Genomic DNA, 16,705 nt, shown 5'->3' with positions numbered 1-16,705 from the left:
GTGCATTTATTGCCGCTTGCTCTGTCTGTGCCAGGGGAAAAGCTTCTCATCATCCCCCTGCGGGGTTACTGCACCCCTTGCCCGTCCCAAGCCGCCCATGGTCTCACATCGCCGTGGACTTTGTTACTGGTCTTCCTCCATCTGAAGGTAACACTGTCATCTTAACTATTATTGATCGCTTTTCCAAGTCTGTGCATTATGTTCCTCTGCCTAAACTGCCTTCTGCCCTCGAGACTGCTAGTCTACTCGTGACTCATGTGTTCAAGCTTCACGGAATTCCCCTCGACGTGGTCTCGGACCGGGGTCCACAGTTCGCTTCCCAGGTGTGGCAGGAGTTCTGTAAGGCGGTGGGGGCCACGGCAAGTCTGTCCTCTGGTTACCATCCCCAGAGTAACGGCCAGACAGAGCGAGCTAACCAACATCTGGAGTCCGCTCTTCGCTGCGTGGCTGCTCATCATCCCGTCTCTTGGAGTACACACCTGCCTTGGATAGAATATGCCCACAACTCCCTCTCCTGTTCGGCCACAGGTATGTCACCGTTTCAGTGCTGTTTGGGTTATCAACCTCCCTTGTTTCCCGAGCAGGAGACTGCGGTATCCGTCCCTTCTGTGAAGGAGCACCTCCGGAGGATTAAGGAGGTATGGCAGTCTGCCAGAGCTGCTCTCACCCGCTCCACGGAGAGGAACCGACGGCTGGCCGACGCTCGCCGCGTCTCCGCCCCCGAGTACCGACCGGGTCAGCAGGTGTGGTTGTCGTCACGGGATCTTCCGTTGGATGTCGAGTCACGTAAGCTCTCTCCCCGTTTTGTCGGTCCTTTCGAGGTGTTGAAGATCATTAATCCGTCTGCCGTCAGGCTCAAGCTACCAGACTCTATGAAGGTCCACCCCACCTTCCATGTTTCCCTGTTGAAGCCGGTGCATTCCAGCGAGCTCAGCCCGCCGGCCGCCGCCCCACCTCCCCCCCGCCTCATTGATGGTCATCCCGCCTACACGGTGTCACGGATCTTGGATGTCCGTCCACGCGGCCGTGGTTTCCAGTTCTTGGTGGATTGGGAGGGTTACGGTCCAGAGGAGCGTTCCTGGGTCTCCAGGGGACTCATTCTGGATGACTCTCTCCTTCGGGACTTTTATGCCGCTCACCCGGACAAGCCGGGTAGAACGCCTGGAGGCGTTCGTTGAGGGGGGGGTACTGTGGCGGTTGGTATTGTCTGTGCTGTTATTTTGAAGGTCCATTTCCTGTGTTCTGTTTTGTGGGCTGTAACTTTACGTTTTGTTTTCCTGAGGCTCCCTTCCCCCCGATGCGTCGAGGAGTGATTGGGCACACCTGAGTTCACTTCCTGAAATTAGGACGCCTATTTAACCTCTGCGGAGACGCTCCTCGACGCCAGAGTATACTTCCACGTACCGTGGTATCAGTTGGTCTCAGTCTCCTGTGGTATAGTACGTTTTGATAGCTTGCTGAACTTTTTTGATTAATTGTTTGTCTCTTCTCTTTTTGTTCCAGTGCCTCCCTTGCCCACACAGCCCAGCACTCTCTGGACCTCTCTGAGTTCGTGTTTTGTTTGGACCTCACGCTGCCAGCGATTGTTTCAGTTATTGCCTGTTGTTGCAAAATAAACTTTTGTTAACCTTCTCCGTTTCCGCTCCTGGGTCTCTCTCTGCACCCGCCGTCACAGCTACTGTCGATATCCATTGGGTATCTGTCCATTCTGGTACCTCTTCTTAAGGTTTCTTGCTTTTTTCTCATTAGACATTTATCCTTATCTGATTGAAGGATGACACCCTGTGAGGACAGAGGGTGTCAGACAGTATGTTGAGAAGACTGTAAAACCCTTTGAGACAACTTTGTGCATCTGCACTATATGAATATAACTGACTTGGGGCACCTTGTAGCTGATTGGGGTTAACATGCTGACTGTGAACCACAACCTTTGTTTCATGTCTTTCCACATCCCTCTCCCCTCATCTCCTGTCATCTCTCTCCTCTCACCTGTAATAGAGGCATAAAAATACCCCAAATTGACATAACTTAACTTGACTAATTATCCAATAGGATATTAATTTAATCCTCTCGCTGTCATTGTAATTCAGTTCTTGGGTTTTCTCACTCACACTAACACCCATGCACCTCCTTTGGTAATTTTACATGCAAACATAATGCTTCTTTGCAGTCGCATGGATGAAAAGTGTAAATTTTTACAGCAATTATCAAAATATGGTTATAAAGTGCTTCATAAGGCACTCTGACAAACATCTGTATTGGAATATAAAAGAATAATAATAGAAAAAAAATACATTTATTGCTTATCTATGTTAATAATGTTTATACCATATATTGATACCATGCCAATGTTTGCATACTCTCTGTTTGTCTGTTGCATATTTGTAAGTGACTCCTCCAGACTGCAGAGGCCTCCTAATTACTAACTGATAGATAGCACTGGTGACTCATTTAATATTATCAGCAGCTTTCATAATCTTCATTCACTCTCTAATAGGGTTGCAAACCTCAAGTGACGGCCTATAGGTGGTATGATGGTCTGCCTGTGTTTCAGAGAAAGAGAGGGGGCGAGAGAGCAAGAACATTTTCATTAATTTATCTTTGCTGTGGCCAGAATGATAATTTAGAGAGGTATCTATGTGCAGCTCACTTCATCATGCTGAATATTAATAAAATGAGACCTGGAAGGCTATTTCATCCAGATTCAGCATGTCTCCTCCTTACATCACAATTTCAAATTCAACCCACAGTACAAAAAGGAAGAACAAATGTCACTGTTGTTTTCTGTTTTTTGGCCATATAGAAAGATTCCTTCACCTTATTGCCATAACAGAGCAGTAAATTAGAGATGAAATCTCAAGTTTGTGTATCCACCATTTGAAAAATTGTTTTGGAAAATATGCAGATGTATTTAGACTGCATTATTTTGGGAGACTTCAGCCTCGGCACACACAGGACGCTGTACCAGGAGAAGCCAATACATCAGTACGTGCTGCCTGGCTGTATACACAGTGCCCACAGAAAGGTAAAGTCTGATTACAGCATCCGTCAGCCTTGACAGGCCTTGGTCTCTCTTTCTCTGTCCCCATTCAACCAGGTGAGATGAGAACGATCCATTAGTGTGTGTCTGTCTCACTGTGTTTTAATTAAGCTTCTAATTTTGGTCGTATAGTTAACGTGCCGTGGGGTTGAGTGTCCTCAACCACTGTCACACGTCCTCTGATCAACAGGCTAGAGGGGCAGGAAGCTCCCTGACCATGTATTTCTCTGACATCTCCCCCAACAATCCCTCTCTTACACTCTTGTCTCCTCCTCTTTTTTCCGCCACCCTGGCATCCTTCCTCTCTCCAACAGCGAGTGGAGTGTCGTTAAGAAGCCTGAGCTTGGCTCATCAATAATTGAGCAGCCAGAATCATGTAGAATTCTCTAAGAACCCTGTCTGCCGCCCTTTGTACTTCTGCGCAGTGAATTGATTATTTCATTTGTGCGTGTGTGACTGCGTTTGTGTGTGTGTGTGTGAGAGAGAGAGAGAGAGCGATGTTGAGGTTAATGTGCTGTCTCATCAAGCCCGTCCTTTGAAAGCATAAACATTTCCTCTCCCCGCTCTGACAGTGAGGCTCCTCTGCTGAGGAGGCGCCTGCTGTAAAATGCCCTTTAATATAACACTCTTCACCCACAGAACAGATTAACTGCTAAACACCTTTAACTGCAATATAATTGATGTACTGTAAGTACTCCTAACCACCTCTTTACAGTCCACAGGTGCTCATGGTATGACTTCAGGTTAACAACAGTTTCACATTAGTCCAACATGGTGCTCAAGAGGTAACAACAAGTTGTTTCCAAAATCCCTGCCTACTTTTCACCTAGTGCACCCTAAACTTGTGTGGAAAAAAGATTTATGTGGAAAACAAAGTACTCTGAATATTTTACAACATACAATGGAGCAGAAAATGCAGCGCCAGCAAGATATACTTCAGTTTTACACTAAAAGTTGTGTAACGTCTCAACTTTGGTACAGATGTGTAAATACTGTTATGTGTCTCCAACCATCTTTGACACACAATGATAGTAAGCACTGGTGTCCAAAATCTTAATTTTCTCCTCATTATACTTTAAATTATAGAGCATTTATTACGAGGTGAACTGTGAACGCTGAGTTTAGTTGGACTAGTTTGATGTTTTCCAGTAACTTTATTAAATTAAATAAATAAAGGAGTCAGAGTCAAATTGAGAGAGATGGATGGATGTATTCAGCACTGGGTGAGGTATCAGAATGGCAGCCCACTTATCTTCATCCAGGGCCTATAACTGATCCAAAAATATGATGTCAAATTTTCTCTTCAGTTTTACCAAAGTTTATTTTATGACTGACTGGACTAAAAGTCTTTCTGGGTCGAGAAGGTGACAGGGGACCTTCAGTTCTGACAGCTTTGCCACGATTGCTATACAGCCCTGTGCTGCGGGCTTGGTATACACAGATGTACACATGTATCTTTATGAATATGTAATCTGATATCACGCACGATCCTTCCCTAAGCAGAAAATGAAGCGCAGATAGCAAACACAGAGATGTGCTATGGTGTGTTCTGAAAATGGCGAGAAAATGATCTGAACCAGCTACTAGAAAAGGCGGCCAATGAAAAGTGCTTGTGTGTATAAGGAGATTGCCATCTGACAGCAAAAAGACAAAATGGACTAAGTACATAAATTTGTAATCAAAGTGAGATCAAATAAACACAGGCAAGCACAGACAAAAAAATAAGAGAAACATTTAAGATTTACATTGAAATGACGACCAAATATCACCAAACAACAAAGACGCAAACTGTGTCAAACTTGACCAACAAAACCAGCTGGAAACAACCGAGAGAAATAACCAAGAGCACAAGAACACTGTGTGTTTATAATACAGTCAATCTCACAGAATCACCATCCCTTTCAATGCTAATCCTGTTTCACAGATCTGCATTCAAATCCAACATCCAACAAATGCACACACACACACAAACACACACACACACACACACACACTCACCCAGTTGACTCACCCACTGAGGACCACAATGAAGTCCATAACGTTCCATCCGTTCCTGAGGTAGGAGCCTTTATGAAATACAAAGCCCAGAGCGATGATCTTTATTCCAGCCTCAAAACAGAACATCCCGATGAAGTAGGGCTCTGTCTTCTCCTGCAAGTGCAAAGCAACGGATGATCAGAGCGATAATTAGCTTACACTGCGCTCTCTGAGGGCCTGTGGGCTCCATCAGATGCAGATTAGGCTCACTTTTTAATTACAACTACTTGACAAAAAAGTGAGAAGTGTGGTTGGATGTGCAGATGTTTCCAAGTGTGAATATCTCACCAGTCTCTTGGACATGGGCGTTTTGTCCTCTCCTGGAAGGTGCTGCTCCAGAGCCAAGACGATACAGTTGGCGATGATGGTGGTGAGGATCATGTACTCAAACGGAGTGGACGGCTTAAGTTAAGGAACTTTTGACTGACCTATGATTAGTATTTGGTAAAGTATCTTAACTTAAAGGACAAGGCTGGTGATATTCTATACTTTAACCCTTGAAAAGATCAAAACCATATGTTAGTCAGTCTCTCAGCAGGACCTTCTGTCAGCACAAGCTCCCGACCATTTTTTAAAAGGTTCATTGATTTCTCAAACACCTGGGCACTATAGTTTTTAGCAAACACTACACAAAAAGGAGTAAATATTGCATTTGATAGGGACTATTTTAAGCTGCCAATTTGGCGCACTAGTGAGTATTTACTGAAGCAGGACAGCGTATGTGGGATCAACTCAAAATAAACTACAGTCCTGATGTTCATGGTAACAAAGAAACATGTCACCCAGTGCACCAATGCGGCTCATGGAACTTTTTAAATATTTTCAGACAACAATGGAGGAATAAGCTATATCAGGCTCTGGATACACAAGCAATTCTTGTTAGTAGGATAATTTCATTATTGGTTTTGGTCTTTTCACAGAAAAGCAAACAGAAAGAAAGCTCAAAACGGGTTTCTAGGTCACAGTCAAGTGTGATGTGCTCTATTCATCAGGGCACAGTAGTAGTTCAGGAAACGTGTGTAGTGCAATAAACGGCACCAAAAATCTTTTAATGATGTCTATATAGACCGCAGAAGGTCTCTGCACTATGAATAGACAAGATTCAGATACATGATTGGAAAAAATAATTGAGTTAATTACAGTACATCGATCGCAGCGGCACTGCAATTACTGCGTCGTGTAAGCATAGACAGACAGGCTAACATCGATTCCTCTGAACGAAACAGAATTAACCTGGCATGTTATAAACCCCGGGGCCGTGGACACGACCAGACACAGGCTGTACCTCATCTGAGGTCAGCCACAACAGACAGCGACACACACACACACACACACACACACACACACACACACACCAATCACTGCCATAGACTTACATTCATTTCCTGGAGACTTAGCTTAACTGGAACTACTACTTGCCTGACCCTAACCCTAAAAGTTAATGATTTATGCTATGGAGACTTGTATTTTGTCACAATAATGAATAATGACGGCAGGTCCCCACAATGTGTAACGCATGTACACACGTACACACACACACATACCGAGAGAATAGAGGGGTGATCGAGGAAGGATGAGTGGGTGGACCTGAGATGTGATCCTATAAACAGGGTCACTCTCACTACAAGCTTCCCTGCCTGCACCGTGGGACCTGCACTGGTTGTCGGTTCAACTCCAGCCACTCTGGAGTTGAGCAAAGGCAACAATGTGCTCTTTATCTAATGCTCTGCGTGGGCAGTCCCCCTTTCTCCTGGTTATGTGCAGAAGAGGTAGGAAGGAGGGGAGCTTAAATTTGCAGAGTGGAGAGCGGACGGAAGAAGGAGGCAGAGATAACAGGCAGGAATGACACAGGAGAAAGTGATAAGGAGGATGAAGGGTGATCAGTGGGGGAGAAGATGATGGTTTTACTGTATAGACAGTCAGAACCCTGCGAAACCAGTGGGTGAGGAGGAGGCAGACCAAATAAGGCTGACATCGATGTTGTGCTGGCAGCTATAGCCAGCAGGGTTACTCAGGGACAAGCGAGTGATGAGAAGCTAAATAAACAGAGAAAATACAATCTTACTCCTACCACCCCATTCTAACTTAAACCAAGGCTGCATACACAGATTGACTCAGTGATTTATTTCAATTTAATCGCTGAGAGGTTTTGGAAAAACAAAACCATAGCAGCCATCAGCAACCAGTAGATGATGAGCATAAAAAACAAAGTGCAAAAAGTGGTTTAATTGCATAATACCAGCCTCAAGCTGAGGGGTTGTTTTCAAGCTTGTTTTTATGCCTTTTCGGGAAGTGAAATGCATCCTTAGATTCACTTGTCTACTCGCACCACTTTAGCCTCACCGAGAGCTCTCAGCAGCAGCCAGTCACCACACCCTGCGTTCCCTCAAACACACACACAACAAACAGGAGGAGGGGGGAGACGAGATGAAGGGAGAGGGAGAGGTAAGAAAGGGGAGGAATGGGAGAAAATGAAGATAGAGAGACAGAGGTATCCAAGGCAACAGGCCTCTCTTCCAGCCAAAAGTCAATTCTACAAGACGGTTACTGGGTAGCTGAACTATCTCTGTCACACACACACCGAGCTTATCGTGTGACTGTTGTAATTTAATTGGGTGAGGGGAAAACGTTGACCTGTGTATTGGCTATATAGAATTCCAGGTTTAATCAATCTGTTTTGAACAAACCGCCGTTGCTTAAAATCATCATACACAAAAAGAAACTGAACATAACTTTTCTCTGCGTTATGCCCAGGAGTGCTTGAAGACGTTTTACTAAAAAAGCACCTTGAACCTACAATAACTGATGTTTTTGCTACTTGGGGGCATAGCACTGACATATGAGCACCTTTGGTGCCAACCTGTTGGCAAACTGTTGTCTACTATACATCCCCCACATAAGGAACAATGTTATCATTCATTTGGAGTCGTGTTTCTGGCAACCTCTCAACTGTAAGTTTTGGCTTGGTCTTTGGTCTCCACCAGCTTCAAAAATTAGCGCTTTAGTTGAGTTTTGAGTAAATTGGATTTTAGCCATTAAATACTCCTCAATGTTCACCAGTATGTTCCATCCACCAGTTTTTATGCACATTTACAATTTACACTCGATGTGTATGTGTGTGTGTATGTGTCTGTGTGTGTGTGTATATATATATATCGCAAAAAACGGTTTTACGGTCAGCTGAGGCGGAAAGGTTGGTTTATCCATTAAGGCAACCATTAAAGCAAAGGCAAAAAATATTCAGAGACAAAAACGTCAGATTTGTGTGGAGCAATGAGGAGATATTAATTCATGAAACAAACATAAATGTTTGTGTTTTCTACACTCACTACATTTACCTGAACAAAATGACATTTTTTGGCCTTATTCCAAAAAAAGATAATATTCCTACTAAGCTGTTTACATGGCTAATGAAAATACATTTTCCACCAAAATTCCTGTTTGCATGCAGCGGTGCACACTCCGATTGACAAACACAGCGTCCCTCTTTCAACCACCTTTTTGAAAGGGTTGGTGTTGCACACATCCAAAAACCTGTTGATATCCAAGTCGTTCATAATGTTTAAAAGCAGGTGTGTTTCTCCTTCCGACCAGAGATGTGGGCTTTGCTTTTGTGCGTGCACCTCTATTCTATCCCAGCCTTGTAAGCTCGTAGCAAGGTTATGCAAGGAACTGACTATAAACAGGCCAGAAGCCATGAGTCTTTTATGTATTTATGTATTGTACCATGTGTGGTAAAACCCCCAACTGAGACACATATTTTGAATGTGATACAGCACATTCAAAATATGTGTAAAACCTGAATAACATGGGCATATTCCATATAAAATATAAAAATCAAATATTTGTGCTAATGCAAACAGTCATTGTTTAACACCTTTACAGGTTTGAATAGTGCCAATCATCGCTAGCATCATCTCTTCTTCTGCAATGGATTCATGGCACCCGATGTTACACACTGAACGAGTGTCTTTCACCAAATCTTTCATCCTCTGTGCTGTTCTGGTGTGTGATGCTGATCATAGATTGTCTACCAGCTTTAGCGGCAAAGCGTCTCGTGAGCAGTCCTGTGAGTCACAGTGACGCTGGCACTCTGCCTCGACTCCTCAAACACACGTGTAAAAATAGACATGGAGACAGAGTGTGATGCCCTGTGCATCTGTGAATGCGCGCAAGCCCAGATTGGATCCCAGCCCCTGTGATTATTATTACATGGAGGTGAAAATCAAGATGAGTCACAGGCATCTGAGCCTGGCTTATTGGAAATCTGTGAATTATCAGCAGCCTGTGTGTGTATGAACGTGTGTTAAAGGGAGAGCAGCATTAAATACACAAACACAGAGGAAAGCCAGGGGTGTAATCTCCGGTGGAGTAAAATTAACTCTATTTAAGCCTGAGGAATGATAACACTGATACACTACAACTCGAATTCAAACTGTGTTGTCATTAAAATGTGCGGAAGATAAAAGATGCTGTCAGCTGAATGGACTTAACGGACGGCTGCATCAAACACAGCTCAATCTTTCTTTAATTCCATATCAGCTCCACACCTCAGTGGTCTGCTTGAGCCAGCCGATCAATTTTGAGGATAAATGCGGCCATAGTTCAGTCAGCCCTGCGAGCAAACCATGTCAACTCAGAGCCACAGCCCGCTCTTATAAACACCTCTCTGTCAGGGGGCAGGTGGATATACAGTCATTAGAGCAGAGGCCCTGAGGTAACCAGAGAAGGAGGGTGGAACATACCTCATGTGTGATGCTTTGTGGATTGGTTATATGAACTTTCTGTAAGCAGACTGGAGACAAGTGCATACTTAACACAGTGCAAGGCCACAGTTACTAATTCAGTCATTTTCTTCAGCTCCATTCACTCTAAATAACTGCGCTTACGAAAGAAGTAAAAAAGAGTGGAAAAAATGTTTTTATAATTGGATATGAATAAGAGTTGGTCCATAACCACACTGGGGACACAGGGGTCATTTCCTCTCTAATTTTGCATTTCCTTTTTTCATGCAAGGATGCAATTTAGTTAGAGGGAAATTAATGGTGTCTCTCAAGTATAGGCTGACCCTAGAGGCGTATGCAAAGAATTAACAATCTAAAATGCACCTTTAATTAAATTACCATCTGTGCATTTTAAATCCTGGTGAAAACCAGAATTTTAAAAGGGCAGTGACAGTTTCGGTCCAGTACCTACTATATCTCTCTGTCTAGCTGTTTCATACTTAAAAGCTAAAAGTCTGACAACCAGAAAGCACGTGGTTATCTCTGTGTGCCCTCATGAAACAAACTATTAAATCCATCAATCAATTATTTAGAGGTGTATCTTCTCAATGGGAAACTTCCCGCTGCGGGGGATCCCAGTGGGGATCAGACAGAAGGAGCAGCTGCCAGTCCTCACCAGGCCTGCCACACTAAACTCAGGCCATGTGCTTAATTAGCCCTGCCTCTTCCCTGCCAGGCCTTGATCCGCCTTCCATCGACCTCAGGCAGGCAGACAGACAGTCAGACTCAAACACACATGGACACGCACATTTGCCTTCCCATTACTCCTGTGAGTTTTCACAGAGGCTTATAAGAGAGGATAGGTACTCAAATAAATATCAAACATGGTGTAATATGCTCTCTTAAGCCCACGCACAGCATTCTGGCTGCTCAACCACGGACACCTCTGGATGGATCCTGAATTGATCATCTACTGTTAATTGAGCACTCAGAGAAAAAAAGTCCCTCTTATGGTGAGGTGACAGCGGCAAGTTGTGCTCCAAACACAAGGCTGACCTTTTACGAGATGTCCTGCAGAGATGTGTGTGTGTGTGTTTGTGTGTGTGTGTGTGTGTGTGTTCTCTTGTAATTCTATTCTATTGAGCTTTAGACAATGAGAGCAAGGACATTTGTTGGAAGTGAGGAAGTTTAAGGGTGGTTTTCGCTTCTTCAAAGGGATGTTTAAGGTTTAGAACTTTTAGGATTAAAAATAGAATTGGGTTTATATAAAGTTTAGGGAAAGAGTTGAGGTTAGAAAAGTGAAAGAAAGGCAGTTAGTACCTGGCAGCATCCTCTGGGACTGAAAAATGAAGCGCTATAAAGTGCCAAAAATTACAGTTCCTTAAATGGCCACTTGAGACAGGCTCCAAAAGCGAGCCAATCCCAACAGACCCGCATATGAAAATGTTCAACTCGACAGCAGAAATAATAAAGGAACGTGTTTACAGACTGATACAAAAATGCTTATGCTGAGGCTTAAAGTCAAGCATAATTATGGGCATGGCTGTTTGGAGTGACTGCTCGCCACTAGGCTTCAGGAACCAGGCTTCATTCGCAATCTGCAGCTCTGCTATACGGACCCTTAAAGCAAGTTAAAAGTTCACTCTCACGGCTTCACTGTCGGACACAGCAGACAGTCGTTTTCAACAAAAAAGCTCTAAACACCGACCGTACGCTACGTGCTCTGCACCGAACAACAGACAGACGCAGTTAACAACTAGCTGGTGAACATATTGGAGCATTTGGCAGCCAAAGAGCCAGATATTTCCCTCAGGAGCCATATTGGCAAAAAAGTGGATAACATGTTAATGCTTACAACTTGTTTTCCCTGCTCCCAAGTGGCCAAAATTGGAGGTCTAAGTACAATTTTGCATGCAGGGTACTTTGTGTTTTTTCTTCTTTTACTAGAGTAACATATCCAAATATTAAATTAATAAAACTGCATTAAGGTGAGGTTAAGGAGCTCATCGACCTCACACGTATAGAAGTATAAATGTGTGTGTGCGTGTGTTGTTTGTCACTGTTCATGAACCTTCACACTCCAAAGATGATTCACATATTAGAGAGAGGGGCACTCATCACAGCCACAGTGGAGATTGTCCAGAGCACAGCGACACTCAGCTCAGCAACACTCCCTTCAAAACTGTATTAGCAAACAATATAATACAGTATAACTCAGTGAGTAATGACTGGTTGTAATAGCATATGACACCACGATCAGACATCATTACATATAATTCCTGTTAATGTCTGTTAATCAGATACAGTAGAGCTCATTAGGTGTAATGAGACACTCCCTCCATAACAGCACATTAACCTGGAGGTTATTCAGTCTGGCTCCTTTCCTTCTGGTTGCTATTGCACATACAATATTTTGATTTAAAGCTGAACGTATTCTTGATGCAGAGCATAATGCCTGTAGGTGCTGTTATACTGTCGTATTGTCAATGTAATGATCCAACTGCTGCTGAGCTGAAAAATCTGTATCAAGATAACCAACACACATGCTTCAACCCTTTCTCTCTAGCGGGTTGATTGAAATTCATCCTGTTTCTATTTTTAATCACCTCAATGGATGGGCAAACCCAGCGAAAACAACAACAGACGACGATCGACAATAGGAGCACACTCATTCTCTTTGCTGGGTTTTTAAAATGAGCAGTGGGCCAGTCAGTCAGTCAGGAAGCTGTTGAATGGAGCAGAACAATAGCAGCGAAGAGGCCACACCTGGCCCGGACACCTGGTGAGCAGCACAAACACACCACCAATGGACATTTGCGTGTGGTCGTCCTCCTCAGCAACAGGCAGAGGAAATAATACAGTCTCTCCCTTTTCGGTAATAGATGAGTGAGTCATTAGGTTTGCGAAAGCAGCCAAATAACCATTAATGTAATAGCACTGCTGAAAGTTAATAAACGTGTTATGTAATACAGATTTGGATAATGGCGGTCTCTGATTTAATACAAGTATTTAGGCAGATTTGTCAAGTTGTGATAAGCGGTTGAGTTTAGTGCTGCAACTCCCTGCAACACAACTAAAAATAGTAGAAGAATGCCTATCACAGCTTCGCAAAGTCCAAAGAGATGTCTTCAGCTGTCTTGTTTTGTCCAATCAACAGTTCAAACACCAAATATATTCAGTTTACAGTCATGTGAATCCCAAAATAGCAGCAAATACTCACATAGGAGGAGTTGGAACCAGAGCATGATTGGTATTTTTGCTTAAAAAGACTATTATTAAAATAAGAATAATTATTATTACTTATTGTCAAAATAGTTTGGCGATTCATTTCTTTCAGTCGACTAACTAATTAATCGACCAGTCATTGCAGCTCCAGTTTAGTTTGGTATATTTACTGTACACAGCTCGTCAGGAGGGACAGCAGGCTGTCTTCACAGCCTTTTGTTGACAGAAAAGATTCACAGGCATAAACAAAGAAACTCCTGTGTGTTCCCCTAATCCACTTTCCACTGACACCTCCTCCCCCTCTGCAGTAGTTTTTGTCTAGATACAGCTATTATCACAACCTGAGTCAAACTCATATTTAATTCCCACTGTCTGAATTCCTAATTTCCTGCTGTACAGTCTTGTATTTAAATTAATGAGCCAGAAAAGAAATCTATCACCCAAACAACCCTCAGAATCTCTCTCTCTCTCTCTTCCTCTGTCTGTATGGGGTGTGGGGGGTTGAATTTCTTATGTTCTGCTCTTTTTGTGCTGTCCATGGTGCTGAACCCCCCCTCACAGAGAGACTAAGGGCCGACTCTGGAGAGATTCTGGCTGTTTAAGGACTTCTGTGTATTTGTGCACACTTGTACTCAGTTTGGGGCCCACAGGCGGATTATGAAAAAATGTTTATTTGTGGAACTGGAACACAGTTTACCCACCTTCCTTGCAAATCCCGGGTGAACGTGTTTGCACATTTCACACCTTACCCGCCTCATTTGCACCATGAAGCAGAAAAAGGATATGGCCACTCAATGATTTTCTTGGCGTACTTCCTCACCACGTTGTCCTCGCCAAAGATGAAGAGGGACCTGTTGACGGTGAAGCAGTTCTCCCTGACCGGGATGGGGTTGTACAAGGCCATGGTGCGGGCACGCTGCGCTTTGGTCTGCTTAAAGGCTGGGGAGATGCCACCTGTGGACACGGCTGCCCCATCGCGGTTCCGGTTGCGCTCGGATCCTCCATCCCCTGAGCTCAACAAGCCCGGGACGTCGTCTCCGAAGCGGGCCATTCTGTCAGAAGCAAAACCACACGGGAGGAGAGACAGTGTGAGACAGGAGACAGAAAAAGAGATTATAGTCTCCCAGAAAGCAGGGCGCGGTGCTGCGCTCGGTGTGACAGCAGCGGAGTGGCGAGATCCGGACCAGCTTTAGTCCATCATCAGTTTACGTGCAAGAGCACCGCGCTCAGTGTTGCTCAACTTCAACAATCTGTTCAAAACATTTACGTATTTTTCTCCAATGAGGATCCCGGTTACAGAAGCACGTTGATTCCCTCCCTTCAAGTGCGCTCTGCGTAATAATAATAAAAAAGGACACACATCCAAAAAGTAATTCAATCCCGTCTCATTTAACAATCAGTCGTGTTAAACGAAGCTGGAAAAACGGGTTCATTTTCCAGCGATTTATCCATCCAAACACCCAAGCAGCTTCAAGAAAAGCTGCAACAGGTCACGTCTTCAGCCATCCTCCTCAGTCCCCAGAGCGAAAAGCAGAAGAGCAGGCTGATCCACGGATTTTTCAATAAACTAGTCCACTGAGCGATGCAGAGCACATCACTCCCGTCTCCTCTCTCCTCTCCTCTGTTGACCACCTACCACAAGAGCGCTACCCTACTGCATGCGTAAGAGGACGACTGGAAAAAAAAACAACAAAAAAAAAAACTTCCACGACATTTTCCCCGAAACAACGCCAGCAAAACAAGCTGTCAACTACGTGTCACAGGGAGGGAGAGAAAATCCTCAGTCCGCCTGGTCTGCGGTGGGATGGTGGAGGATGTCTGTCTCTTTCCCCCGCACAGTGAGAGCAGGAGGCGAGAAGACAAACAGTGTCTCCTACCGCGACAGGATCAGCACCCCTCTCCTAACCTCTGTCCAAACCCACACCTGCCATGCGCGGCCCCAGTTAACAAACCAAGTGCTCACAGAAAATAAAGACAAGGGAAAAACAGAGCCATGCATCCAGTTGATGAAGTCCCAGTGCAATAAAGACAAATATCAGATGCCACTGCCTCCATCTTGAAGTGTGAAGACCATGTAAACCAACTATAGTGACAGCCTGTAAGCCTGTTATTCCAGATATTAGCACCAACTTCATGCTTATGCTGTAAATTCTTGTAAAACAGGCCTACTTTAGGTTTATGGTCACTTTTACGTGCCTGCTCAACTACCATTTGGGGGGGGTGGGGGGGGGGTGGGTCATGCTGTGATGCTGGCATTGACTTGTATTGTTCACCCTATGTGGTCGCCTCAGGGCGAGCAAACTGAATGCTGGTCACGCATCGGATCTGGAGGGGAGTAAACACCTGTTGTGAAACACCGAGACACTCTGGAGGACAGCAGCGAGCATCTTTGGGTAATTACAGGGTTCAGAGCCTACTATTGGAAGGCATGATAGTGAGGGGGAGTGGTGCTGTGTGCTGGCTGGAAGCGATCATATCCACTCTCTTGAGGATGTGGGGTTTTCACAATGAAGGAGGGGGAGTAGGAGAGCGGGGGCTGATGCATGTCGGGTTGGAAGGGTGGAGGTGAAATGTTACATGAGAAACATGACTATGGACCAAGCAATAATTAAGAGAATATTTGTCTTGTTGTCAATAAATCCCTTGAAAAAGTTTCAAATGTGCAGCCAAAACTGATTTACAGTCGCTTCCTTCTTTGTGCCAGTGTCCTCCATTATTATACAACGAGGCTACCAGCCACAGCTGCATTTAACTAGCACTAAATACAAAATACAACTGAAGAGGACAATGTCATTGGCTTTGCAGTATTTGATCATAAACCAAAGTATCTCACAAATGAAAATGTCGACCTGGGCGATACTCAAAGCAGTCATTTTATGTGGTACGTCTGCATCAAATTTCATGGCAATCCAGCCAAAAGTGAGGACATTTGACCCATAACCTCATGATGGCACAAGAGGAAGGTCAAAGGATTGCAAAAAGGCTGGAAACCATGAATTTCTATTTTTTCTTTGACCTGCTGGTGGCGCCACATGAGAAGTCAGGGGGTCATTAAAGTCAAGAGGATTCATTGTCTGGGCACCATGAATGTCTGTACAAGATTTAATGCCTATTTCTTCAACAGTTTTTTCAGATATTTCAGTCTCAACCAAATACTGACGGACACTGTCACATGCTAAAAACCATGAACTTCATCAGAATGAACAAGGAAAATAATAGGAGTTTATTTTTTAGTCAAACACACGTAGGGCCCACTGCCCTGCTGCTGTACTAGAGCACCAAATGTGCATTAATCAACGGTTGTAAACAGTCCAACAAATGCACTATTTACCTTTATTTGAGTAATGTTTGCTTAACACTACAGTGCCCAGCTCTTTTCAGAAACAACTGAGTCTTTCTCTAAAAATGAAATCACATGCAGTATTTGTGAGGCATTTTTAAAGATTTACATTGTGCAGTAAGAACCAGTGGGCTTGAGGAGGAAAACCACAGATGGTGTAGTAAGTCGTGAGAGATGGGCTAACTAATAAGCATGTAGCGTCACCCTTTAAATGAGACACAGATGCTCTGTTTCAAAAGATATAAAGCAGATGCCTGAATGAAAGCCTCAAAGAGCATCAAGCTGAGAGAGTCCCTGTATTGTAAAATTCACCAGCCACCATAATGTCATTTTTAAAAA

At 44.0% G+C, this 16,705-nt stretch overlaps 1 protein-coding gene across 1 annotated transcript in view; it reads right to left on the bottom strand.

The window, feature by feature from the left end:
- The window catches only part of LOC121605023 (voltage-dependent R-type calcium channel subunit alpha-1E), a 92,880-nt gene that overhangs the window by 54,177 nt on the left and 21,998 nt on the right, over window positions 1-16,705 (bottom strand). Inside the window, exons 2-4 of the mRNA XM_041934744.1 lie at window positions 13,812-14,078; window positions 5,366-5,471; window positions 5,052-5,191 (exon numbers count right to left, since the gene is read on the bottom strand). Coding sequence (XP_041790678.1) covers window positions 5,052-5,191; window positions 5,366-5,471; window positions 13,812-14,078 — 513 coding nt within the window. The remainder of the gene's footprint in view (window positions 1-5,051; window positions 5,192-5,365; window positions 5,472-13,811; window positions 14,079-16,705) is intronic.

The sequence above is a fragment of the Chelmon rostratus genome, chromosome 4 (assembly GCF_017976325.1).
Source record: "Chelmon rostratus isolate fCheRos1 chromosome 4, fCheRos1.pri, whole genome shotgun sequence".
In the NCBI taxonomy this organism is placed as follows: domain Eukaryota; kingdom Metazoa; phylum Chordata; class Actinopteri; order Chaetodontiformes; family Chaetodontidae; genus Chelmon; species Chelmon rostratus.
This window is presented reverse-complemented; position numbering and strand designations above follow the sequence as displayed.